At 43.0% G+C, this 27,942-nt stretch overlaps 2 protein-coding genes across 2 annotated transcripts; one reads left to right on the forward strand and one right to left on the reverse strand.

Moving 5' to 3' along the window:
• Positions 1 to 3,215: 3,215 nt before the first annotated feature.
• Positions 3,216 to 6,907, reverse strand: LOC114434466 (bromodomain testis-specific protein-like; the record flags this gene model as incomplete). The annotated part of the gene is made up of 11 exons (XM_028403736.1): positions 6,716 to 6,907; positions 6,432 to 6,569; positions 6,163 to 6,298; positions 5,590 to 5,711; positions 5,120 to 5,458; positions 4,905 to 5,033; positions 4,244 to 4,441; positions 4,047 to 4,165; positions 3,669 to 3,955; positions 3,428 to 3,541; positions 3,216 to 3,343 (listed from the first exon to the last, which is right to left on the reverse strand). Coding segments are annotated over exons 1-11 (1,902 nt in total), but the record flags the coding sequence as incomplete, so codon positions are not given.
• A 9,207-nt stretch (positions 6,908 to 16,114) lies between these two features.
• On the forward strand, positions 16,115 to 27,762 carry LOC114434463 (aldehyde dehydrogenase family 9 member A1-like). The gene is made up of 13 exons (XM_028403734.1): positions 16,115 to 16,122; positions 16,303 to 16,310; positions 24,326 to 24,473; positions 24,765 to 24,910; positions 25,219 to 25,348; positions 25,421 to 25,555; positions 25,942 to 26,138; positions 26,256 to 26,396; positions 26,475 to 26,663; positions 26,739 to 26,826; positions 26,909 to 27,050; positions 27,271 to 27,383; positions 27,519 to 27,762. Exons 3-13 carry the CDS (start codon positions 24,332 to 24,334, stop codon positions 27,611 to 27,613), a joined length of 1,518 nt encoding a protein of 505 aa, XP_028259535.1. The 5' UTR covers positions 16,115 to 16,122; positions 16,303 to 16,310; positions 24,326 to 24,331; the 3' UTR covers positions 27,614 to 27,762.
• Positions 27,763 to 27,942: the final 180 nt, after the last annotated feature.

A 27,942-nucleotide genomic window follows, 5' to 3' on the forward strand; every position in this document is an offset into this window, starting at 1 on the left:
GCAACTGATTAGTTCGGCAGTTTCACTTTAAAATGAAGAATATGAATCATCTGTGGAAGCTATAAAACACTAAAAACATCAGCCAATCCTGCTCTGCGCACCTGCACGGAGTATTGGCTGGTCGTCACTCTCTTCCTGCTCTGCACGCACCAGAGAGGTACGTGCATGATGGCCGAAGTCACAGACTGGTTGGGAGGCGTGGCTTCAGGGTGAGCTCCGAGAGAAAGGGGCATGTGTTTGCTTTCAAAATCTGGCTGAAATCTCACTGAGTTTTCAAAATCTCCTACCCTACCTGTAGGAGTGATTTTGAATTTTATGTTGAAGGAATCATCTCCTACAGTGAATGTGGGACTCACATCATTTTAACATTCACTGTAACATCTGTAGTTTCCTCTACATCTGCATGTCCATGAGGAGAAGTAAGAGTGACAAGTCTTGACTGAAGTTTTTGCCACATCTTTTGTCTGTGCTGTCTGTTTACTGCTGGGAGCCCGCATCACCGTTGACTGCAGGAGACACCATTTTATTTGTCACTGTAACTTCGAATGATCTCTGGACAACAATAAGCATATAGTGGATGTGCAGTACATACCTTTCTAATTAACTTTTTCTTCTTTCTTTCTTCTTTCTTCTTAGTTTTATAGAAAATCAAAGTAATTTGATGATACTGAATGTATTAAGAAGTAATTTCATAGTGTGTCATATACCTTTGTTTTCTGCAGTTCAGGCTGTGGCAGATGAGATCAGTTGTTTTTCTGCTCTCTGGAGAGAGCTCCGGTTGGTACGAGATGGTCATAAATTCAGACTAAGGACAGCAGCACCTCTGACCTGATAAAAGCCAGATTCTAAAGGAATGTGTTTTTCTCTTTGGAGCTTTACCTTATTAGGGAATAAACACTAATAGTCTATTCACTGTATGACCCAGGGTCTATGGGGCGGTAGTAGATGCCCCTGTGGGCCGGCAGGCAGGAACGCCCATGTGGTATATCAATGTGTGAATTCCATGTCCAGTGGTTGTTGCGTTGTTCGTTGTTGCTGTGTGGTTGTTTGTTCTTGTTGGTTGTCCTGTTCTTGTGTTGTTCTTGTTTGGTTCTTAGTGTGCAACAACCCAGAGCTCTGTGACTCAGAATCTGCCTCATTGTTCAATAAATTGTAATCTTGAGACCAGAATTTATCCGCTCCTTCCTCACAAACCAACTCGGGAGGTGATTAGAAGAAACAAGGGGAATTTTAACCCCAACCACACACAAGATGATATACTCCCCTTATCCTTTGATGGATGCATTATCATGGAAGAATATTGTTTTCCTTGGGGCATAGAAAAATCATCCATACATCCATTCATGTATGAAACCCTTTGTCATCCTACCCAAATCCTGCTACAGGTGATGATAACACCCAGTCTACATCTAGAGGGACTGTAGGCCCATTCTGCACATCTGCCAAGCAAGGATCTCCAGTTACATTACCTGAGCATCATTTACCTGACAGTGTGATGCCCTCAGCCTTTATTAGTTCCAGTCAAGCACCTCAGACTTATGCTCCCCCAAGTTTTCCAGTCTCATCTCATGTGCCATATGCTACCCAAGTGTCTGTGGCTCAACAGCAGCAAGTACAAGTGCCACCATCCCATGTATACATAAGCACGCTGCCTCCAATCTGTACACTCCAAAGCCAAGCCACCTTACCCTTTGTACATTATACTCGAGCCCCAACAGCCCCATCCTGTACAACATAGGCCAGCGCCATTGTTACTGCAAGGCCCTCTGCAGGCAGATTATGGGCATGTCAGTCAAGCTTCCCAGATGCAACCTCAGGCTCACCTGGCCCACCTGGTCCCTTACCTCAGCCCCAGTTTACTCAAACATGGCAACCTCCACCAGCACTAGTGTTTAATGACCGACCCAGATATTCTTCACGCATTGAGGCACCCTCATTTCCCAACTTCATGCATGATGACCCCCATGAATTTGCTGGGGAGGATGATGAGGATGGCGCTTAATAACCTTCTACCTCCAGATGAACCAGAGCTGTTCAAGTATCATATTCTATTGGACCATCTGCACCTGAGTTCTGCCTGCCACATTGCCCTCAGAGCAGCAGTATGGTCAAGAAGAATGAGTTGTCTATGCTTCACAAAGGTCTCCCTATAGATGTGGCTTCTTTGTGGCCATTTGATCACACAGGCATGGTTTACATAGTTCCTCCACGTTCCTCATTTTATAATTGATCTGTTCAAAGACTCAAGAGATTCAAATATGTTTCTATAGGGGTGAAGATCTAGGGAATCTAGTATTTTTCATATGGTGCTTTTTTCACAATGACCTTTGTTTTAGCAGTTGATGACCTATGTCTCCTTAGCTCTAGAAAAAATTGTACAGCTGTTAATTTCTGATGCTCTGATCTATGTGTTCGTCATCCTATCCTAACGTCATGTGTGATCAAGGGTGTATTTCGACCACTAAAATATATTGCAATAACAAAAGACTGTGGTATATTTTGCTTTGCAAGGCTGGGTCAACCTCATCTCCTCAATACAAACCGCTGCTAGTAACATGGGATGCTTTGTGCACGCATTATAGTGAGATGGTGCAACAACATGCATTAAGTTCTTAAGGGTCATGATAAGATGTTCATTATGAGCTAATGTATACTTGTTCAGTTTTACTAAGGTCAACCTTCACAGTTCTCCTGAGCAGCAGGTTTCATCACTGAGCTGAAGAAAACTTTGAATTTGCAAATATATTACATGGCTTCAGCACAACAAGAATAAAGTAATGATTATTGTCTATGTGAGTGCAGAAATTCTGTGTTGTGAGACACACATCTAATAAGCAATCACCATCAGTTGTGACTATAGCAAGACCAGTTTAGTCTATGAATTTTGGCATACTTTTATATGACTGTCTTAACACTGTGTCCAACATACTCTATGCCCACAACAGTAAAACAATCTCTCCATCAATGTGTAGACTCACTAAACAAAATATTTCATGAATAAGTAAAAGTTCAGAAAAGTTTAATATTTTATGTTTAACCTGAAATCCAGGCTGTGTGATGCAGCAGAAAGACAAATAGGAGGAAAGAAGAGGCTAAAACAAAGGAGAGGGGAAAGCTGTGGGCAGCAGCTAACCTGATTCAGAACTGCTATCAGAACTGTAAGAACCACTGCTGCTGCTGGAGCTGCTGCTGCTGGAGCTGCAGCTGCTGGAGCTGCTGCTGCTGGAGCTGCTGCTGCTGCAGCTGCTGCTGCTGGAGCTGCTGCTGCTGGAGCTGGATGAGGTGCTGCTGCAATCACTGAGGCGTGGCAGGGGGCTGGGTTCAGTGGAAGGCAAAACTTTAGCTGTAAGAAAAATACAGGAAGTATTTTTTAAAAACCAGAGTGTCAGAGCGATAGCATAATTGTTATACTGCTAAACAAGTTTACCGTCTGGCCTTTTCTTTTTTATTAACTGCCGCAGTTTGCTGATAACCTGAGATTTCCCAGCACTGTGTAGTTTCCCAGCTTGCATTCCTCCTGAGGGATTCTCCTGTTTTTCTTCTGAAAGATAATGAGCATGCAGTTTCATTGTGAGGAGAAGCTTTCATTTTAGCTGAATCTAATAAAAAGGAAGCTGTATTTGCTGACAGAGGACAGCTTTAGCGAAGCAGGACTGAGCTGTACTTACTGCCTCCATTTGCGTTGACGTTCCCTAGGCACGCTGCAACAAACCTCTGCAGGGCTCTCAGTGTGGAAGTCTCGAGTGTTTCAATGTCAACTTCAATCTTCTCTGGTATAGAATGTTGCGTAGAAGACTCCCTGGTGTGAATGATGTTCAACAGCGTGCCCAGTTTGTCACCAGGCAGCTTGTTGATGTCCAGTTTCAGCTGCTTCATCTCCTCGTAAGTCACTGATTTTGATGGGACGTCCTCATCCACACATTTTATGCGTGCTTTGTTGCTGTGTTGTCCTTGCCTACACATAACATAGCAAACAAAGCAACACATTTGATCGTAACAACACAATCAACACTACTTGCACTGATGATAAAATAAAGTATTCATACTTCAGTTGAGCAAGATATTGGCCTTGTAGTCTTTTTCTCTTTTGCAGCATCTCCATCTTCTTTGATTTCATCAGGGACTCTTGGGTACGTTTCTTCAGATGGTCACGGGCATCTTTGAACTGAAAACACAGGACTTCATCAACTGATCAACTTCTCAAACACCAATGACATCGTTTGCGTCTTGCCAGAATACGTACCTTTTCCTCTAGATCATCCAGCTGCATTTTCACCTCTTCTGATGTACTCTCTCCCTCTGAGGAGCTTTCACTTTCAGAACTTGCAGAAGTTGACAGACGTCCATTTGCACTTCCCTTTCCTTTCACAACTTGCTGACGAGATACTGAACCAACCTCTGGTTCCAGGGAAAGCTTCATGTAACGGGCCTCGAAAATTTCCTGTTAATAAAGACACAAAGCAATTATGAGGCAGCAGTATTTATCCTAATTGATCCTAATGCTATAATTGTTGCTTTTTACTAGGAAATAATACAACTGCACTAAAGTGTTAAACTAACGACAACCAAGACAGTAAAAGAAGCCCTGTTCTCCACCAACACCAAATAAAACTAGTTAATTAAACACCTGCAGATGTCAATAAAGCTGATGATAAAGTTTTAACATCCATTCAAACATCTCCATCTCCTGTCTGCTCTTTTCTTCTTTTCTCAATGCAGATGCCAATTTAGTCATATATACAGCAAATAATTTAACAACGGTTTTGAAAACAGAACAAATTTATTGAATAAAACCATCAATACATCTGCTTAGCTGCTACATGAACTGCAGACCTACTGGGAATAGGGCAACTCTACATTTGACTTTTCCTTACTCACTGACAGAATAACAAATAAAACTCTACCTGAAGTTTTCTTGCCAAGTAGGCCACCTCATGTGAAGGAGGATTGTAGCGGTAACAGTTGGAGAACATTAGTCGGACATCTGCCGCAAACTCCTTTGCATTTGCATATTCTCCTTCATCCAGTTTTTTCTGAGGAAAGAACACTTTGTATCCTGAAAACCTGTACTGAGGTCCTGGCCTACACTGAAACAATGCTTTGTTAAGCACCAACTCACCCTGATGGTGCTCAGGTCCATGGGCTGCTTGATGATGTCATGGTAGTCGTGCAAATTCATAGCAACTGCATCTACTGGGGTACGAAAGGGCCACGCGTATGCCTGGTGCCTCTTTGAGAGCATCTCCTTCAGGATGTCATTGCAGGACCTGAGCTCCTTGGAAAGTCTGGCCTTCTTGCTCTCAAATACAGGGAAGTCTATCTTAGGAGGTATGATTTGTGTTCTGCTACCCCTCTGAGAGACTAATGTGCACGGTGCTGAAAGCTCCTGAGCAGGGGAAAGCTCCCTGCTGGTGGTATTGGTTTCAGGGTATGCTTTCCTCTTCAAACCTTTTTTAATCTGAATATTGAGAAAGCAGTGGGACAGAAATAACAATTAGCCACATATTCTGACAGTATGGCTTGATGTACAGATGATTACCCTAGTCAGATTCAGCATGTATATACTTGTCAAACCATTTGAGTGCTCACTGTTGTATCAGTTGGTCCAGAGGGCTGGACGGGTGGGTTGAGCTGAGGCACATCAGGAGGAATGACTGTCACCGTCCGCTGTAGAACAACTTCTGACATCAGGGATCTCTGGTTGAATGGACCTGCGTCACAGGAAGTGTGAAGAGAATACACACAAGAACACTGAGTATCACAAAGAAAGCCCCCCCTCCCAATGTGGCCATGCCATTTTACACCTTCATTTAAACAAAAAATAGTAAGACAGAACAAAATGTATTTTAAAGATAATAGTAAAAATAAATACTAGAGAATGCACAAAGTTGTTTTCCCACGTGCCAATATTGCCCAATTCATCTTGGCTGATTTCTGTTACATATAGTACATGTACATATATCATTTCAAAGCAATGAACGCCAATATTATTATATATACCAACTGGGAAATGTTGCCATGTGTATACTCTATTTTAATATGTTATGGTCAAAGTAAGCATTGCTGATCAAATCTATTCAATCCATCACTGAGTCCAATAAAAAGACTGTCCAAAGTAATCATGTTCACAGGACTGTGGGTGATACACACCGTGCAACATACCTTTGCTTGTCATTTTTCTTTTTAGTTGTTTCTTTGCAGCAATTGCTGTAACTACCTCTTCCTCAGGCATTTGAGACAATTTCTGCAAAAACAGCTTTTCCAGTATGTGTGCCATAACTACTATGTCTTCTCCAGGCTGTGAAAAAAAGGGAGACAGAGATAGACAAACAAACAAAGTAAAAATCATATGGAAATTATTTAAAATAAGCAACATTTGCATTTTACACGTGTTGCTGTGTTAAACAGATTCACAAAAAGTATTCTCATACCTTGTTGTACAAATAACAGTTGGTGAACATGATTTTAAAGTCTTCAACACACTCAATTGCTTGCCAGTAATATTTGTTCTGAAGACGCTTCTTAATAGTCCCCAGATCCATAGGATTGGTTATAACTGTGTAATAATCCTGAAAGAAAACAAACACATTAGTATAAATAAACAATTTTTTCCTATAGTAAAGTAAAGGAATGAATAACAAACTAGGCTTGATGCATCTAATTTTAGATTACAAATAAAATTAAAACAGCACACACACTTTCTATTTTTACTTACAAGAAGACCCAGTGACACTGCATCAACTGGCTTTTGAAAGGGCCATGAATACTGATGCCCCCACAACGCTTTGATCACCACCCTCTCCAGGTACTGCAGCTGATTGGTTGCACGCCCAGGCTTTTTGGGATTTGTGACCTCTGGCGGAGGAGGGTTTTTACTCACAGTGGGACAAGCTTTCGTATCAGACATTGTGCTGTGCACAGACGAAAACGGCTGAGGTAGGTTATGTTCCAACTTGGAGCTCATCAGTCTTTCCTAAATGAAGAATGAAGAAGAATGTCAACTGTTTTAGCTAACAGATTTGAACCTTTTACATGGTATATAGTGATTGTGTAAGTCATATTTTCTTAATGAACATTTTAATGCTTGGATTTAAAAAAAATAAATGATAATTTTATTTTTAAATCTAAAAAAAAATCCAAGCATTAACTCCAAGAAAAGCAGCAAAACTACATGAGTCCACAGAGGAAAACAAAAATAACAATCATCTGATTGTTGATTACAGTATGGCATGTAAGGTTTACCTGTTATGAAACAAAAATAAATTATTCACCTGTAAAAATATCACATGGTCAGAGTTGTGATTGAAGGGTATATGACATAATCTGGTCATCCAGCAATTTCAACTGAGCAAAAGGATTTTGTTGACAGGAAAAGCTTAGATCATGTTGAAACACCAGGTCATTAAATAAGGCCTATTTCTACTGCTACTCAAGGGAAACACTGCCACCTACAGCATGTCTCAGAACCTATGCCATTGCACAAATTAGCTAGGTGTAATTACCAAATCCAAATTTCAATCCAGCATTTTGGATGTCAAAAGTATCAAACTAATAAAGGATTATCTTATCTCTCTCTTAAGTAGTAGTAAATATGATTCCTTACATGGCTACAGTATGACCCCAAAACACTCTGCTGCCCTGGTTGAAGTTGAAGCTGGGTCATAATAAACTAATGAAGGGATGTTTTGTGAATAGTTGAAGTTGTTATGAATGTTATTATATTTTGGACCAGTGGTGCAACAAAAATGTACAACTATGTAACAAATAAACTCATGAAATAGACTAAAGATTTTCTTATTAAATCCTTTTTGAACTTGTGATTTAAGGTCAATAATCTAAATACACAAGCAGGTTAACAAAAAGAGATTTAAAAGTATCTGTAAGTTAAGGTACCATTGTTCCACCCATCCCAACCCAAATAATTTACTTTGCAAATTGTTTTTTATTATATATTTAGGGCCCGAGCACGAAACGTGCGGGAGCCATATTGAAACCCTAGGGATTATTATTATTATTCCCCCCCCCCCCCTTAAGATCGCCTTTTTGGAGGCCTTAAAATACCAAAAAACTCACCAGACTTGGTAGAAAAAGTCATTCGGCTTAAAAGTCTTTCGCTGAAACATTAAAAATTCGCTGACTTTTGCAATGTCAACAATGCGTTGCTATGTCAACAATGCGTTGCTGTGTCAACAATGCGTTGCCATGTCAACATTCATGTCATCAAAGGAGAGAAGACAAAAAACGCATTCCAAAACTTTCAAAAGTGTTACGCTGTGGTGGGGGCGTGGCCTCAAAGTTGACCATCCGCCATTACCAAGAAACACTGTATGTTCTGCAGTACCACCAACACACTGCAATTACATATAACATGAGACACATATGTTATGTGTTGTCATGTCCATCATGCAATCATTCCAAATGTAACTGCAGATAACCTGAACCAGTGTTTACTGGTTGGTATTTTAGTATTGCAAGCACACACTGCTTTGACAAACAGTTCTGTCAGTTCAGCCTGATTGTGTGACGGATTGAATTTGCCAAATTATCTGAGTAATCTAACCTCTGTTTTACTCGCCTCATTTGCGCTGTTAATACATTTAAGTAATGGATACATCTGTCTGTGAAACACTGGCGCGTTATACATTATGTCTTCACTCATTTAAATCCTCATATTTAAACGTTAACGCCGCGTTTTATTCAACACGGGTAAAAGCACGCTGCTTTGTTGACAGTCCTCCGGCCAACACGTGGAGACTCTGACACGCCCACCGGCGCGGCTAGCTAGCTGGCTAATATCTGGCTAACATCCACTGTGCTGCAAACATGCATATTGGAAAGAAACAACGACACGTGGGACGATAACACGCTGATTTCACAGTATGGATCCAGCTTAAAACAGCGCTGATTCAACAGATTTAGATAAGACCATACCGGTTTTGCATGATGAGCAATAAAAGAAAGAAAGAAAGGCAAGTAATTCAATTCAATTCAATTCAATTCAGTTTTATTTATATAGCGCATATTACAATCAGACATTGTCTCAAAGCGCTTCACAGGAACCCCCCTAAGAGCACTGTGGCAAGGAAAAACTCCCTTTAAGAGGAAGAAACCTTGAGCAGGACCCGTCAACTTAAGGGGGAACCAGTCCTGCTGCTAGTCAGAGAGGATGAGGGAGAGAGAGAGAGAGAGAGAGAGAGAGGATGAAGGAGAAAGAGAGAGAGGGAGAGAGGAGCAAACATGATACAAACATGATACAGTACAGAGCAAACATGACAGCAAGATGAAACAGTGATTATATTGTAATAGATATCTATATATATCGTCGGTCCATAAGTAGGAATAGTAATTTGATAGTAAAGATGAGCAGCAGGGGCTAGTGAAGTCGATGAGCACAGGAGAGACTGCAGGTCAGTATGCAGGTCTTGAGACCTGCAAAGAGAGAGAGCGAGAGCGAGGCACAGAACTACAAGGAAGACAGTTAACACAGATTATGAGACGATATTACCCAGTATGATCCAGACTAAGGAGAGTGGAGGAGAGGTCAGAGGGTGTTCAGAGGATCGTGTTTGTGCCCCCCGACAACGTAGAGCAAGAGAGACTTCACGGGCCGGACTGCAGGTCATCATCCAGGTCTTGAGACCAGTGTGAGCCAGACTAAGGAGAGAAAAGGAGAGGTTAGAGGGTGAGAGGGAAACTGCTCAGTGGATCATGTTTGTGCCCCCCGACAACGTAGGCCTAGAGCAGCATAGCTGTGCTACACACTAGGTCTAAGGCTAACTGTACGCCTTACTAAACAGAAAAGTTTTAAGTCTAGTCTTAAAGGTGGAGGCAGTGTCTGCCTCTCGGACCCAGATTGGTAACTGGTTCCATAATAGCGGTGCCTGATAGCTGAAAGCTCGTCCTCCCATTCTACTTCTATGAATCCTAGGAACTACTAGTAAACCTGCACTCAGAGATCTGAGTGTCCTATTAGGAACATATGGTACAATCAGGTCCTGCAGATACAACGGAGCAAGTCCATGAAGAGCCTTGTAGGTTAGAAGAAGGATCTTGAAGTGTATTCTTGAGTCCACTGGGAGCCAGTGAAGAGACGCTAGGACAGGAGAGATATGATCCCTTTGGCTGCTTCCTGTCAGAACTCTAGCTGCTGCGTTCTGGATCAGCTGCAGACTGTTGATGGAGTAATGTGGACATCCTGACAATAAAGAGTTGCAGTAGTCCAGTCTTGAAGTGACAAAAGCATGGATGAGCTTTTCAGCATCACTCTGAGAGAGGATGCTCCTGATCTTAGTAATATTACGCAGGTGAAAGAAAGCGGTCCTGGAGACCTGCTTAATATGAGAGACAAACGACATGTCTTGATCAAAGATAACTCCAAGGTTCCTCACAGTCGTACTGGAGGCCAGAGTAATTCCATCCAGGGAGAGAGTATTATCTGATAAACTAGTTCTGAGATGTTTCGGTCCAAAAACAATGACCTCAGTCTTGTCCGAGTTTAATAGTAAAAAGTTGGAGGACATCCAGTCCTTTATGTCCTTTAGACACGCCTGTAGTCTGACTAGCGGCTCCGTTTCTTCAGGCTTCATGGATAAATACAGCTGGGTATCATCAGCATAACAATGAAAGTTTATGCCGTGCTTCTGGATGATGTATCCTAGAGGGAGCATGTAGAGGGTGAACAGGATCGGTCCGAGCACAGAACCCTGTGGAACACCGTGGTTAACCCTTGTACCTGTGGAAGACACATCGTTAGTGTGAACAAAATGAAATCTGTCAGATAAATATGATTTAAACCAGCGCAGTGCTGTTCCTGTAATCCTGATCTCGTGTTCCAATCTGTGTAGCAGGATCAGAGGAATAGCATCCTTGAGGAGCTGTGAAGGGATCGGATCCAGAAGACAGGTAGTAGGTTTAGACTTGCTGATGCTGGTGGTCAGCTCAGGGAGGCCGATGGGCGCGAAGCAGTCCAGAGTTAGATCAGGATCCATTTCCAGAAGTGGCGGTGTATCCTCAGCGGTCACAGAGAGATTGTGGTTGACAAGTAAGGGTGATTTGTCACCAATAACTCCAGACAGCCATTCACACATACCAGATGGTGACTGTTATTACCATTCTATATACTCCTACATACCCGGGCATAATAGGCTCGTTAACAATGTCTGTATATCTTTGCTATTGTTACTTTTAATGTCGCATCTTCACAGCTCATCACCGGACAGTTTGAAGTATCGCAGGCACATTGGAACACAGTAGATGTGCAAATGTGGTCATAAAGGCACAAACACTGAATCTTTGCTATTGTTACTTTTAATGTCGCATTTTCACAACTCATCGCCGGACATCTCACGCTGTTGCAGGCACCCTCTCTGTATAATGCCCTCTTGCCATGGCACAAGTCCTTGTGGTGTGTTAAAAAACTCAGTAAAGTCTTTCCTTATAGTTTAGTGGGCGGGCCGTATGAGGAGTTCTGCACACACGCGTCTCGCGGAGTATGGTACCTCAGTGCGGAAAAGACCTTTTTTTTGTATCTCTTACCACCCGTGGAGCGCGTTCTCCGCTCTTTGTCTCGCGGAGTATGGAACAGCCAGCACCAACTCACCCTGATGGTGCTCAGGTCCATGGGCTGCTTGATGATGTCATGGTAGTCGTGCAAATTCACAGCAACTGCATCTACTGGGGTATGAAAGGGCCACGCGTATGCCTGGTGCCTCTTTGAGAGCATCTCCTTCAGGATGTCATTGCAGGACCTGAGCTCCTTGGAAAGTCTGACCTTCTTGCTCTCAAATACAGGGAAGTCTTTCTTAGGAGGTTTGATTTTCCTTCCACTACTCCTCTGAGAGACTAATGTGCACGGTGCTGAAAGCTCCTGAGCAGGGGAAAGCTCCCTGCTGGTGGTGTTGGTTACAGGGTATGCTTCCCTCTTGCTACTTTTGTTAATCTGAATATTGAGAAAGCAGTGGGACAGAAATAACAATTAGCCACATATTCTGACAGTTTGGCTCGATGTACAGACAGACCATCACAGATGATTATTAATGGTTATTTCATTAAAATACCTAAAGTCTGTCACCTAGAGCATTTCTTTTGTAGCAGGAAATATAGATATCTATATGTGTTTTCACAGAATGAGCTGTGCATGTGACTCCGTGATCCATAGTGTGTTTTCCCTAACAAACAAGTAATGGTAACCCTATAATCCTGCTTCCAACAGACGTTAGTAGAAGAGGATAATTCTACAATTTTAAGACTACTGAGTTTTATCAACATATTTATATGATGGTAAACCCTAGTCCGATTCAGCATGTATACTTGTCAAACCATTTGAGTGCTCACTGTTGTATCAGTTGGTCCAGAGAGCTGAGACAGGTGGGTTGAGCTGAGGCACATCAGGAGGAATGACTGTCACCGTCAGAGGAAAAGAATACAGATCAGAAAGAAAATTAGAAAGAGAAAAAGAGCTGGGGGAGCTAGAGGAGGAAGAGGAGGAAGTGGAGCTGGAGGAATGGAGAGTGGGAGAGGGAGGGAGCCTATCTGCTGATAGGCTGCTAAAGAGTGTAAAGAGCAAGTTATAAGGCGGAGATCATTAGAATATTAAAAAAGGTTGGTACTGTGATCCATGTGTCTCTACAGACTCCCAGCAGGCCTGGTGTGTCTTGGTGTGTCACTGTACGACAGCAGATCACCCTCCTGCCCACAAGGTCAGTGAGCTTCTGGGCCCAGTGAGCTAAATGGATTAGTTCACATTTCATTGATTGATTTATTGGCACCACATTGATTTGAGCCACTTGATGTGACTTGATTTCAAGTGGTTCAATAGTGGTGGTGTATTTGTTTTTGTCTGTATATATTTGACAAATCTGATCAGATTTCATTGGAATGGATTTAATGTGATTTTGTCTGATCAGATCTGAATTGATTTGAATTAATTTGGTGGTGGAATTTCTTTGTGTTTATTGATTGGATCCGCCTTGTACATAGTTCGTTTGATTTGAATCATCGTCATCTGATGGGAGCTCATCATGGTGGACTCTGGGAGAAGTTCCTTCAACAGGTAAGAATGTCACCTTCCCACAGTTCACATGATGGGACCAACCTGGATTCACCTGAGGGAGCTGTTGGAGCGAGGCTGTCCTGCTGAATACACCTACTGGTCACAAGAGCTCTGTGGTAGAGTCTGGCTACAAAGGGGTACTCGTGTCAAACCAGTGAAGAAACCATCAATGCCCAGAGTGTTAGTGTGAACTGGTGGTCAACCAAGAAAGAGATCCTCCAATAAAAAGTTTGCTTTTAACTTTTACATGATGGTCTTCTTGATCTCAATCATATTTCAATGGTAAAAGACAGTATTTGACCCTCAGGTCCTCTTCAGGACTGACTTCATCCATGCAGGCTTGTTTCCCTCCTAGGACGAGATTTTTAGAGAATTTTATGTTATGATTTCACTGAAAGTTAAACTTACAACTTACAAACGCCTGGACACTTTGATGTGAAAGCTGACAGGAGAGATTCATGGAAACTCTCTTTTCAAAATTACTGGAACAAGGCTTCATGATATCCTCAGAAACAGGTATTTTAATATCATAAAAGCAACTTTAACAAATGTTGTAAATTATGAAAGAGCATCTGCTGAGAACATCATCAGAATGAGACCTACTCCGTGTTGAGGACATCTACACAGCATTCCAGTTTATACCACCACCTATTAGCAGATTCTGCTTGAAATGACACATTTGTACTGGCTGTAAAGTTTGATTTTGGACTTTTTTCCTTACATGAATCCATGCGAGTTAATGGCAATGAATTTTGTGGAGTTGTTCCAATATAGCTCTGTGATAGTAAGGTAACATAATGGATAACATAATTAGACATTTTCTTAAGTATGCCAAATATAATGAGTGCATTTAAACAGTTTTCAAATGAAAACCAGTGGTATATTCTAAGATGAAGTGTCGTGGGGCCATAAAAATGACATTTGAAACAAGTGTTTGCATGGATATTCACTTCAAGTTTAGTTATATAGCACCTTTTACAATCATTCTCTCTAGGCGATTTACAGAAACCCAAAGCCTGAACCCCCAAGCAAGCAGAGAGTGGCAAAGAAAAACTTCTGTTTAACAGGAAGAAACCTTGAGCAGGACCCGACTCACAACAGAGAACCGTCCTGCTGATAGTCGGCCGGCTGAAGGAGGAGAAGAGACAGGACACGAGGATGAAAGAGAGACATACAATAAACATCATACATTACAAGGACAAACATGACAGGTTGTTATAATAGAAATGCTGAGAAACTATTGTATTTTAGCTGATATGTTGTTCAAGTTAATGATACTAGTACTGCATGGAAAATGACATAGGCAGGTGTTAAGAGCAGACACTGGGTGTGTCAGAGGGTTGGATGCTGTTCAGAGAGTCCTCTGTTGTAAAGCTAAGCAAATACAAATATGTAAAAATGAAAAGAAAAACACGTGTGTGTCATTTTCAGAGGAGGGCATGATGCAACATCCACAGAGAGCGAGTCAAACTACCCAATGAGTGATGTGACTACACCAGAATTCTCAGCTAGTTCTTCACAGGGCCACCTGGAGCAGTGTTGTTAGGGATGAAGGTGCAACACTGGTCGCCAAATAAAGTACAAACTCCACCTCCGTGGGCTGTCACCATGTCTAACATGATGCAGTTCTGACAGGCCATCAAGGTGGTGGGAGCCAATTGTTCTGCGATACTTACAGGGAGGTGGTGCATTCTGGAGATGTGTAATAAGACTTTTTTGCCTGACATGACCGCAACTGTAACATTACATAAGTGAGAGGGCACATGACCTACATTAACCTTTGGACAAAATACAAAAACAAGTTGACTCAATTAGAAGGTCATTACCAAATTTCATGAGTGTGATACCACACATCTACAATATATGTGAGATATATACGTATATACAATGTTGATTTCATGGTTGCCCTACAAAAATACATCACCCCTGCTCTCTAGCAAATGAAGATGAGACACAACAGCTGCCCAGACAGCATCATGTCAACATAAACTCTGTAGGTGTCATTCAATCTCGCAGTGGTCTCAGCTAAAATCCACCAGCTGGATGCAGGTTGTTAGACTCACTGCTCTCCTCACTCAGATTTACATTACAGATGTGTGTCACAACTATCTGACATACAGGAGCAGCTTATTTTCAGCTAAAAGCTATAGATACCCAGTCCATTGTGCAGCACTGTCCACCAGACTGCTGCTTTACAAGGCTTGTTCTGGTCATTCTGACCAAATTTAAGCCCAATTTTCTTTCATGTCCTGTACTTTCTGTTCAGTTTAGTTTGATTTTTATTGTTGATTGTAAGTGCAGCTTTTCTTTTTTGTAGACCTGTTAGACAGGTTAGACAGATCTACAAAAACCCTCATGATTGTGATGATGAACCTGCCTGATGAGTACACAAGTTTCTGCACTAACACTTTTTAAAAAAAAATGTTCAGCTGGACACACCACCTTGTGTGTTTTCCTCATATATGTGATGTGTGTGTGTGTGTGTGTGTGTGTGTGTGTGTGTGTGAAATGAAATGCTTTTGGGTTTCCATGCCATTTCTATGCTCACATATCTTTTGTATCCATAATTACATATTTTTGTGTGTGCGTTAGTCTCACTTTAGTTAGACTTAGTAAAGTTGCTTTCAATGTTATTAGGCTAAGTCAATAACATGTTTGTAATCTTTGTCAGACTGCTGTGCTTTGAAATGTGTTTCAGTTGCTGAAAATAGTAACAAGACCAGTGAAATAGGCTGCGAATTAAACAAATTAAAAAAAAAACTAAATTAGAATTAGGAACCATGCTCTAATTGCTCATTGCTTGTTCATGCGCCTAATGAATCAGCAATAGACAGACAGACTCAGGACCAGACACTCAGGACCGCTCTGGGCGCTCTGTTTGCCAAACAGGCGGGGCAGTGGAGCAGACCACGTGACACAGATACCGGAAGTAATTGTCTGTATACCGTCTGCCTTTTCGGTTGTAGCGTGGAAGAGGGGGCGTGCCGTGGGATAGTTCTAGGGCGTGAAATAAGTTCCATAAGCGACCTGCCATTATTATTCGGTTCAGTCCGCCTGCAGAATCGCTGACGGTAAAGTCACAGCTTCTCTTCTTTGTATGTTGCCTTATTTTAAGGTGTGCTAGTATAGATAACCAAAGAACTTCTTTGCTAACTCACGTTAGCGCTTACAGACAGAACGTGCAGTGTAATGCATTTTAAATATAGTGCATGGTCTGTGAATATTCCCCAACCTCTGTTTTCGCTCAGCAGCACCCTGTCTCATGTCGTGACCTTCCCTGGTCACCCCGGATTGTCAGATTCCGTCTCCTGTATTCAGAACATTGAGTGAAAGAAAATACCCTGGGTTTTGTAGTTTCACCTTTTGCAAAAGGGAGAACACCTAGTGAACACAGGCCTTTCAGTCTGCTTCACTCCCGTCCATAAGTGTTCTGCCCCTCCCCTGGACACAGGCTTGTTTTATTGAAAGTTGAGGTACATTTGCATAATAGATAAACAGTTCTTCAAGACCCTCGTAGGTATTCCCATATTGGGACATGTTGCCCCTTTATCTCCACCTACTAATTATCATAATTGGTCTAACATATTTATGACTATGAAATACTTTGCCCCTTCTATGTTGGATGAATTATGTTACATCCGTACCTCCTAGTGCTTCGGCCTTCACCGCATAAGAGAGTTCCTCCCTAACTCTCTATAAGAGTTATAGATGTGTTTTTCTCTAAGTGTAAGCTTATATAATCAAATACATACATGGTCTGTATCATGTCATTGCGTAAATAACCTTGTATACTTCACAATTCCCCCTTTTGGACTCTACTAGAGTCCAACACCCAAAGAAAACCGTGACAAAGGTTATATGTATCAAAAATATAAGTAAAAAATCATGAGCAATCAAACAGTAAACATGTGTTCAAAGCTAATAAAAAGTTAGTGATCATTCACCATGTCTCCTTGATCTGTCCTAAGCTTACACCCGTAACAGTAAGGTTTACACAAGAAAAATCTCCAGGGGCCACATTTGTGGAGAACACAGGATGTTTCTCAGATAGCTTGGTGATGGGGAATATAACATCCCATTCCATGCATTTTTTTTTTAGGGGGAACCGAGCGAGTCATAACTGGTATAAAACAGTCAGTGGTCAGATAAGCTGACACCACCTATAACAAAGGTCTGGGTCCCAAGCAGACCACACAATCAACTTGGAATGCATTAGCTGACTGTTCAGCTAATAAAAGCCAATTATTCCTGTAGCCAGTGACACCTGTAGCAACCTGAAACCATTGATCAGTAGGCAATCCTTCTGTTCCTGATACAATAACAACCCCTCCTGAATTAGCATCATTCTTACCTGTCACTAAGCTTCCCTGCACTGCTGAACTCTCTGGGATTGTGGAGGTGGTTGTATTAGGCAGACTATGTGTCTGCCAAAATCCCACCTTCCAACAGGGGTCATGACCTACAAACACAGCACAGACAAGGAACCATGTGCCATTCTGTGTTTCGGGAAGTAGTAGTGGAGTTAGTGCATGGATCGAATAGTACAGTGTGTTGACCTATCTGTAGCAACACATAGACCGTCAGGAGGAATAGAACCACAACCATGATTATAACCAATAGGATAATATAAAAATAATATAAGTAACAAGTAGAACAGTATAAAGATTAATATAAAAATGAATATGTAGTTTTACACCTCTGTCCAGGGAACTCGCAGTGTAACCAATAGATCAAAAAAAAAATTATGAACAACCCTAATATGGTTATCCCAACAAGAAAACAAATACATGTTATACATCATAGTATGTGGGGGTATTTTAATCGGTCGGTCTTTCACCGTTCCCGCCCCCAGATACTCCTAACAGCTCAAATGTAATGAAAATTATCCTACAGTAAGAATGTTCAAAATTGTGTTTTATCAGTTCATGTATGTGTTCCTGTCCGTCTGCCTCATCGTCCAGCGCCCCGCCTGGTTCTCTGGTCCTCTCGTCCTCAGGATGTGTCTTCTTTCTTCGGATCCCTGGGGTTAGACTACCCGGGATCCTGGATTCCTGTCAGGGGATTATTCTGCCCCTTTTTGTGACAGGATCCGTATCTGAATCAGCCGATTCAGACTTCTGCGCCCTCAGATCAGCGTGGACGTCCTGTAGAGATCATTGAGGCTCCTCTGCAGCTGTGCACTGGCTCCAGTGGAACCAGGTGTCCCCCTTTCCTCTCAGCCGAACTGCGTGTGAGGTGCGTTCCGTCACCTGATAGGGACCTGTCCACCTTGGCTCCGACCACTTCCTTTTGATGACCCTCAGAAGTACCCACTCGGCTAAATACTAACACCAAAGCTTTAAATTCATTATGGTTTATGTTAATATCATAATACATACTCTTTCAGTCTCAGCCGGCCAGCTGGTCCAGGAAACTATTGACCTGTAAGAAGCTCATAAGGTGTAGATTATATGGCGTTATTACCAGAACATCAATACAATAGATAATACTTGAACCCATATAAATTTGGTCTGTGCACAGATTTTAGCCAATTTTTGTTTTAGGTTTGATTCATCCTTTCCACCTTTCCGTGAGACTGTGAATGATAAACAGTACCAAAAGCATGCTTCAGTCCCAACATAGCCTCCACCTGCTGGAGGTATTTATTTTTGAAATGTGTTCCATTGTCAGATCTGATTTTTTCAGGAAAACCATGTCTAGGGATGTAGGTGTTAATCAGAAATTTAATGACAGTTTGTCCCCCCATGTGCTTCTTCCATGGCAGTTTGTCTCAATCCAGGTGGCAGTATGGGTCGTCCATCCTCCATACTCCTCCTGTGTCAGTTGCCCCCCTTGCTTTCCACAAAGTCTTTTCCTGTGGAGAGGCTTTGTTTTGTAGTTGTGTTAAGTCATTCCAGTCAACAGGGGGAGGTAAGTCCGTTTCTGAACACATCAAAATCATCTGTTCAACATAGCCTGCTGCCTGCTTTGCTGCCTGATCTGCTGCGTTATTTCCTCTGGTGATCCTGTCAGCGCCTGTTCCATGACCTTTGCATTTTATTACAGCTACCTTGCTAGGCAACAACAGGACTTCTGCAAGTTCTCTCATTTCTGCCTCATGTTTTATGGGTTTGTTATCTGCAGTCAGAAATCCTACTCTCAGCCACTGGCCCAACTCCACATGTACTGCTCCTGCTGCATATGCTGAATCAGCGAAAACATTGATGTGTTGTCCTTACCCTATTTTGAGTGCTTCGATCACTGCTCTCACCTCTGCTCTCTGTACTGACTGCTGTCCCTCCAGTCTTTCTGCTTTTAGCGTTCTCATCTCTTCCCGTGTGTCTTCAACAACTGCGTATGCCGCTCTGAGTCCTTCTGTGTCATGTCTGAAACAGCACCCGTCTGTGAACAGATTTCTAGCCTCTGTTAGTGGTGTGGCCTGTAAATCCATTCTGACTTTTTCGTCTCTGGTTACCCTCTCTGCACATGTATGTGGCTCTCCAGCTTCTATCTGCTCTGCCATGTTTATACCATCATGTGTGAAGGTAATGTTTGGTGCTTCCAAAATCTTGCTCATTCTCCTCTGTCTCAGTGGGGTGAGTGTGAATGTCTCTGAGTTTACATATGCGACTACACTATGTGTTGTGAGTACGTACAGCTGTGTCCCATGACCATATGTTCAGTTTTCTGAATTAGCTTAGCTATTCCTGCTGCATGTTGTGTGCACTGAGGGTGTCTTTTTTTCCATGTACATCAGTATTACTCTCTCTCCCCCTTTTCTCTGGAACAGGATGCCGTTTGCACAGGTATCCGTTCCAGAGACATCTAAATAGAATGGTAAAGTGTAGTCTGGTGTGGCTAGTTCTGCTGCTGTAGCCAAAGATTGTTTCAGTTCAATGAAAGAGCGTTCAGCTTCCTGTGTCCAATTTAGGTGGGCTGTTAAATTACACATGCCATGTTCTCTAACTAGGTCTCTAAGTGGCTGTATGAGACCAGTGTAGTTTGCAACGTAGTGTAAAAATATCTCTACATTCATGAGCCAGAGGAAGACAAAAGAAAGCATTAGCCAAATCTAATTCACAAAGGTTCAGATGTGTAAACCCGGAATGTCACAGGCTCACAGTTCACTAAGCCCACATCAGTGGGGCCCTCTGCTCATAAATGTGTCGGTAAGTCATTAATCAAAGCCTGAGCAAGAGGGTGATCTATTTTTTCTCTTCCATGATATCTGGCAAGCTGTTCGTGTGCTAATGTAACAGTGTTAGTAGCTGAAACATGTATTCTATATGCTTTGGCAAATGGAGAGTACATGTTTTGTGCTATAGGTGTAGGTTGCCAATCTGTTTGAGCTATGGCACGTTTAACCATGCCACCTAATTCTTTTGCCTGATGTTTTGGATGTACAGCTAATGAGACGTGGGAATGCCCTTCGTCACTGATCATATACCAAGCCTGTTGTTCTAGTGTAAAATCCACACCAGCTGCTACGCCCTCAGATGTCACAAAAATATCTCGGACTAAAATCAACCAGTTTTTCTCCTCTAGGGAGCATGTGAAGTTATCATGATACCAATCAGTTTGCCGCCTGCCATAAAACAAAGTCACAGGAGGGGGGTCAGGGGGAGTGACATATGGCTCGAGCTGGGCTATCCAGGGCTTCCACTGCAGGTAGGCAGAGAGGATTCCTGGGTCGTGTGGTGTTTCTGCATGTAACAGACCCCAGTAGATGTCCGCACAAGGGTCAGCTACAGGTCTCACAAGATACTGTCCACCTGTGTCAGAGGCATTACAGTGGAACATGGTGCCGTCCGGCAGTGTCACTGTCAACCCGTCAGGGCTGCATAAAATAGATGCTCCAAACTTAATCAGCAAGTCTCTCCCCAGTATATCCAGAGGCACTGTGGGTGAATATACAAAACAGTGTAACACAGTCTGATGTCCCAGCTGAGCAGTCATTGGAGTGATTATAGGCAGAGTCTGTTTCTCCCCAGAGAAGCCCATCACTGCGATAGAGTCATTTGACAGTTTCTTAGAAGATGTATGAATCAGAGTAGAACAGGTGACCCCTGTGTCTACCAGAAAAGGCAGTGTCTCATCTTCTACTCGCATATACAACATCGGATCTGCTGCAACGATGTCATCAGAGCTGCTCTGTGGGGAGTGTCATTGTCGGGAGATGTTATCCCCTTCCTGTTCCCAGCCGGAAACAGAAAACTGCCCCTTCCATGGAGCTCCAGCAGGGCGGAAAGAAGCCCTTTGTACGCCCTCGACTGTGCTGTCCCTCTCAGCTGTACTGCCCCATAATGTATGGACAGTCCTTTGTCCAGTGTCCGAGCTCCTCACAGTAGTAGCAGCGGTCACGACTGAAGTCTCCCCTCAGCTGTCCCCTAGGCGGTCTACCCCTTCTGCGCCGGCCTCCCCAGCTGCCCCTCCCTGGTCCCTTGCCCCTGTATGACCCTGTGGGCGGCTGATCATAATTAGGATAAAATAGCTGTGGCACCCAAGGTGTGTCAGGTGGTGTAGTAGAGCCCTCAGTGGCCACCGTGACTTTATTAGTTTTGTCTTTCTTTTTGTCATTAGCTTTTTGTCTGGCCTCAGCCAGTTGCATTTTTAATAATTGAGTCTATAATTCCTGTACATCCTTACTTTGTGTGTGTGCTGCATCCTGGGCACGAGTCAAATGATGCACTAAATCCATGTATCATATATTGTCCCCATACTGCGTACTGTACTCTGATTTGGATTATAGTGACACTTATACACTCATACTCTGTACTTAACTACATTTAATGTATCTTGATTCCTCTGGCACAAGAATTTCCTTCGGGATTAATAAAGTTTTATCTTATCTTAGATGTCTCTCCCACACATTGGAATCACAATCTGCCATGTCTAGTTTACTTTCCATGGCATTTTTCACGTTCTCTGGGACCCCGTTTAGGACGGCGGTCCTGTACCACACCCTCTGAATGCCTGATTTAGCTGGATGACAACCTGTGTATCTAATCCATGCATCTTTACTTTGATTAATATATTCTCTTGGACTCTGTTTCAGATCCCATTTTAAGGTGGGGCAGGCTGCTCCACTAGGCACAGGATATAAAGGGCAGTATATTAGATTGTGTGTAGGGGGAGGGTCGCTACTCTTTTCTGTTTTCCCTTTCTTTGCTTTGGGCTTTCCTGTCATGAGGTGAGTTACACCCTGACATACCAAAGCCCATCTCGCCCACTGAGTTCTTCGCTGCTCCGCCTTCTCCTGCTCCTTTCTAAATTTTCCTCTCTTAGTCCAACCACACTGCTCTGCACTTTCCTTGGCCCTCTCTCTGTCTTACCTCGCTTCTCCCTCTTTTCTCCAAAACTCCTTCTGCAAACTTCCTCTATCTTTCACCATCAACTTTCACAACATCTTTCTGCCAACAACTTATCTACAGCATCCTTCATAAGAATCACTTCTGCCGCTGCAGTCTTAGAGTCATAAGTCTGGTTCAGTATGTCGCCTAAGACCGTCAGCTGTTCTTCTACCGTCTTTAGTGGGCTGTGCGGACCCCACCCATCGTCAGTCATGTCTCTGTGCACACTTAAGTCCATGTCGTCAGTCATTAAAGTCTTAATCTCGTGGTCACGTAGGAATTACAAAACTATAGTTTAAATTCAAATTTACAAAACTGCAGTTACAAGGTTTCTATATCTTCTACCAAACTGTGTACACATCAGAAAAAACAACTAATCCAGTTCATGAGTGAACCTACTTCAACAGACCACTGCTTTACGTTAACACCGGTTAGGTTTCCAGCAGTGCTGCTGCTTCAGCTCACACGTCCCTGGCACTCATCCACATTTCTCATTCATGCATTACCCATAATATGAGCGCTCAGTATGTGTGTGTGTTACAGCTTCACTCTCAGCTGTGTGTCTCAGTAAGGGGTGCTTTTGAACTCACAGGACTTTCCTCTGTTCTTGTAGCCGGTCCGACTACTCACAGTTCATCTGTTCTTGCCGTCTCTCTTTTAGAGAGGCTCACAGTCATAAATCAGTGCCCTGCACTGTCTGGATTCTGGCCGACTGAGAAATATGGCACGCTATGTCCCTAGTACTCAGTCCAGTGGATTTGAGACTAGCCTCTCTTCCACGACACCAGAATCTTATACATCTGTAATTTGGAAGCCTGTTGACTTACTACAACTTCCGCCTAACTAGTGCGGTCGTTGTTTCAGTTTCCAGTCTTTCCAACATCCATACCATGTGTTTGCCTGTTGTTCCTTTTCCTCTCTCTTTTTGTAGTGATTTAGGGTTCCTCAAGCCCCGGGCCTCAAACCCAGCTTTTCCGGCCCCTCGTCAGAGCACCGGTGGAGTCGCCACACTCAGGATTTTCTGCTACCCCCTTTTCTCTTATTCCTCTGCAGGCATTATCCCTCTGCAGGCATTATTCCTCTGCAGGCATCATTCCTCTGCAGGCATTATTCCTCTGCAGGCATCATTCCTCTGCAGGCATCATTCCTCTGCAGGCATCATTTACTTATCTCTTAAACAGCTGTAGTCATTACTCATTTACCGTAGTCATATACATTCACATACGGTTATTTCACTGTAGTCATATTCATTCACATACAGTTAAATTCATTCAGTCAATGTTCTTTTTGCTTTTACAGACAGATTACTACTAAGACTCGGGACACGTTACACTTTAGAGTAGTCAATGCAGATATAAAAGGTCTGCTCACCTTATTGTTGGCGCACCACATGTCCTCTGTCTGTTCGTAATCAACCCCTGTGTTCAATTGACGGATCTGAGAAAAATATAATTACCTTTTATCCCCGTACGGGCCACCAAATTGTCGTGACCTTCCCTGGTCACCCCGGATTGTCAGATTCCGTCTCCTGTATTCAGAACATTGAGTGAAAGAAAATACCCTGGGTTTTGTAGTTTCACCTTTTGCAAAAGGGAGAACACCTAGTGAACACAGGCCTTTCAGTCTGCTTCACTCCCGTCCATAAGTGTTCTGCCCCTCCCCTGGACACAGGCTTGTTTTATTGAAAGTTGAGGTACATTTGCATAATAGATAAACAGTTCTTCAAGACCCTCGTAGGTATTCCCATATTGGGACATGTTGCCCCTTTATCTCCACCTACTAATTATCATAATTGGTCTAACATATTTATGACTATGAAATACTTTGCCCCTTCTATGTTGGATGAATTATGTTACATCCGTACCTCCTAGTGCTTCGGCCTTCACCGCATCAGAGAGTTCCTCCCTAACCCTGTCATTGCGTAAATAACCTTGTATACTTCACACTCACAATGGCCCAGTCAATCCTCGACGCCATGCCCGGAGCCTCCACAGGAACCGTGGTGGTCACAGACCCTCTCAATTTCTGGGCTGGCAAGCGAGTCAAACCCCGGCAGGAGATAAATGCAGAGCCCGTGTTTGAACCCGCTACAGGTGAGCTTGTTTTTTCCCAAAGTTTTTAAAGAGTTCATCATGTAATATTACTTCTAATGAGAAACTGCAGCATTTAAAAAAAAATCTGTGGTGTCCTGGGGTCGACGTGGACAAGATGTTATGTAACTGAAGTTTTTCCTGTTTCTTCTTCTGTGGTGAGCTGTTCCAACTTTGGATTTTGGATCTGAGTGAATGTCATAAATCGAATACATCTGTTGCAGTAATCATGAATAAGTCTGTATCCCCATGTATCTGTTAGCTGCCTGTAACCTCAGGATCTTGCTTCTGCAGGACGTGTTTTGTGCCAGATGGTACCTTGTGGCGCTGAGGAGGTGGACGAAGCCATACAGAGTGCCTACACCGCCTATCTGAAATGGAGCAAGATGGCTGGCATGGAGAGGGCCCGGGTGATGCTAGAGGCCGCTCGTATTATCAGGGTGAGACGGTCAGGGTGTTGTGTCATAAACATCTGCGGTGCAGGAAACCATCCAGTTCTGGTTGTGCAACAGGACTTGGAATTCACTGTTGCAAGCCTTCAGTGAGATTCTGGTTATTCATTAATTGCACAAAGTTGCCCCCTCTCTTTTATTGCTGACCTATATTTGCACAGAATCAACCTTTTGTGTGTCTGTGCGACCTCTTTCTTGTCTCATGGCAGTAGACTTCACCTCAAAGAGCCACTGTTAATACATAGTTTTAAAGCAATACACTACAAAGTTTTATCCTTATGTCATCATGAAAACAGGAAAGAAGGGAGAAGATTGCAAAGCTTGAAGTGATCAACAATGGCAAGACGATCACTGAAGCTCTGGTGGACATTGACATTGCCTGGCAGTGCATTGAGTACTATGCCGGTATGGCTGGTACGCTTGCAGGTGGGTGCAGCAAAACATATATGTATTTCCAAACATTTTATAGTCTTTAACACTTTACGCCATTCACTGCAGGCCAGCACGTCCAGCTTCCTGGTGGAGCATTTGCTTACACCAGGAGGGAGGCCCTCGGTGTGTGTGTGGGAATTGGCGCATGGAACTACCCCTTCCAGATTGCAGCATGGAAGTCTGCTCCTGCTCTGGCATGTGGTGAGTTTGAAGCTGTGCTAGTGTAGTCACCTATAAAAGGGCTATTTCCAATTACTGCCAAAGTTCAGTCGGCAACATAAATCATGTTGAACCGCCGCTCACGCCACAAAGTGCATATCCACATTTTTATTGCTCTGCCACATGATGAATTCTGCATAGCCACATATTTTGACTTTTATGAGCCAGAATAGACAGCTACTCCATATGTAGGAGGAAGAGGCCACAACAGCTGAGAGTCATGCACTGCCAGCTGGTGAGGAGAGCAGTGCAGAGCTGCTGTGGATCAGGCAGAGACAAAAGATTCATTTTAGTTATAAAGATTATAGTTACAGTATGCCTGCTTTGTCATGCCCATCCTAAGAGGCTATATATGATTGTGTTGTCAGGTAATGCGATGGTTTTCAAGCCCTCTCCAATGACACCTGTGACTGTTGTCATCCTGGCTGAGATCTACAAAGAGGCCAGGGTACCTGATGGGCTGTTCTGTGTGGTCCAAGGCAGAGCAGAGACTGGCACTTTGCTCTGCCATCACCCGAAGGTCGCCAAAGTCTCTTTCACCGGCAGTGTTCCAACTGGCAAAAAGGTACCGAAAGCACAGCATTTCATTGAGATATGTCAAACAAGTCCATGCTTGTCAAACTGTCAAAAAATGTCCTGCTGTTCAAATAACAGCAAGAAATAATGCCGTTATTCCACTTAGGTCATGGAAATGTCAGCGAAAGGGGTGAAGCAGGTGACTCTGGAGCTTGGAGGAAAATCGCCACTCATTATCTTCAAAGACTGCGAGCTGGAGAACGCAGTGAAGGGAGCGCTCATGGCAAACTTTCTGACACAGGGACAGGTAAGACTACAGGATATCATTTGATCCTGATCCAAGGCCATGTGGTTTTACAAGGTACAACATGTCTGATATACACAGGTGTGCTGCAATGGCACCAGGGTGTTTGTGCAGCGAGAGATATTGCCACAGTTCCTGGAGAAAGTGGTCAAGAGGACCAAAGCCATCGTGCTGGGTGATCCACTGCTCGACGGCACACGTATGGGAGCGCTCATCAGCAAACCACAACTGGACAAGGTGCTGGGGTTCGTCAGTCAGGCAAAGCAACAGGTATGCTTACTAAGAAAATCCCTCACATTAGTTTGTATTTTAAATTTGCCTTCCATAATGATTCTTTTTTTTCAGGGAGCCAGAGTGCTCTGTGGAGGAGAGCCCTTTGTCCCCAGTGACCCCAAGCTGAAAGGAGGGTATTTTATGTCTCCCTGTGTACTTGGTATGTGTGAACTCGGGAGATTTACTGATAAGATTTGTAAAATCAGCTGCAGGCTTTACACCACCTACATGTTTATCTACAGATAACTGCACAGATGACATGACCTGTGTGAAGGAAGAGATTTTTGGCCCCGTCATGTCCGTCATGCCTTTTGACACGGAGGAAGAAGTCGTCCAGAGGGCCAACAACACCACCTTTGGATTGGCCTCTGGAGTCTTCACCAGGTCAGCAGGGGAAATCATTACTCAGCAGAGTGATGCAACAGCTGATTCTTGGCATCGCTGATGGTTTGCTTGTGTAGATAATCAGTTTATTGCGTTCTGTTAGCTGCTCCTCAAGGTTTCCATGTAGCAGAAAAAAATTCCAAGTTAGATTGCAAAAGGGTAGATTTAGCTATGAGATGATGTTGCACACAGGCATCTCATTCAGCTGTTCTGCTTGCAGGGACATTTCTCGAGCGCACCGTGTCGCTGAGAACCTGGAGGCAGGAACCTGCTTTATCAACAACTATAACATCAGTCCTGTAGAAGTGCCTTTTGGAGGTTATAAGATGTCAGGTAAGATATGTCATCAAATATATATACTTTCATTTCTATTAGAAGGTTTGATATTACATTTGAATATCATGCTAACAGGAACCTGTTATTCTTCTACCATATGTTCTATCTAATATTCTTCCATGATCCCCGCAGGTTTTGGCAGAGAAAATGGCCAGGTGACCATCGAGTATTACTCCCAGCTGAAGACTGTGGTGGTGGAGATGGGAGATGTGGACTGCCTCTTCTAAACTCAACACATATTAGCAATGCATTGATTTTTTTGAATGTAGAGCTTGTAGCACTATCATCTTAGCACTGTCTGTGATTGCATTACACAACCATAGAGAATATGAGTTGGACCAAAATAGTTTGTTTTCTATTCACAATCCTTCACAAAAAACAAGTGACTATACTTAGGCAAGACTTTGATGGAGTTTACTGAGGGACACTAAGAGCCTTTATTGAAAACTGTTCATTCACATGAGAATTAATGATGGCAAAAAACAGCTTCCTAACTTTTGTAACATTTATTACTATGACTAAAACAGTATTGTACAACTACTCCCATTTGCATCAA

The sequence above is a fragment of the Parambassis ranga genome, chromosome 4 (assembly GCF_900634625.1).
Source record: "Parambassis ranga chromosome 4, fParRan2.1, whole genome shotgun sequence".
Taxonomy (NCBI): domain Eukaryota; kingdom Metazoa; phylum Chordata; class Actinopteri; family Ambassidae; genus Parambassis; species Parambassis ranga.

Excerpts from the sequence above, each read along its gene's own strand:
- LOC114434463 (XM_028403734.1), top strand. The coding sequence starts at position 24,332 with ATGGCCCAGTCAATCCTCGACGCCATGCCCGGAGCCTCCACAGGAACC. Across the intron at positions 26,139-26,255 it reads GTGTTCCAACTGGCAAAAAG|GTCATGGAAATGTCAGCGAA; the intron begins GTACCGAAAGCA and ends TATTCCACTTAG. Across the intron at positions 27,051-27,270 it reads GCCTCTGGAGTCTTCACCAG|GGACATTTCTCGAGCGCACC; the intron begins GTCAGCAGGGGA and ends TTCTGCTTGCAG.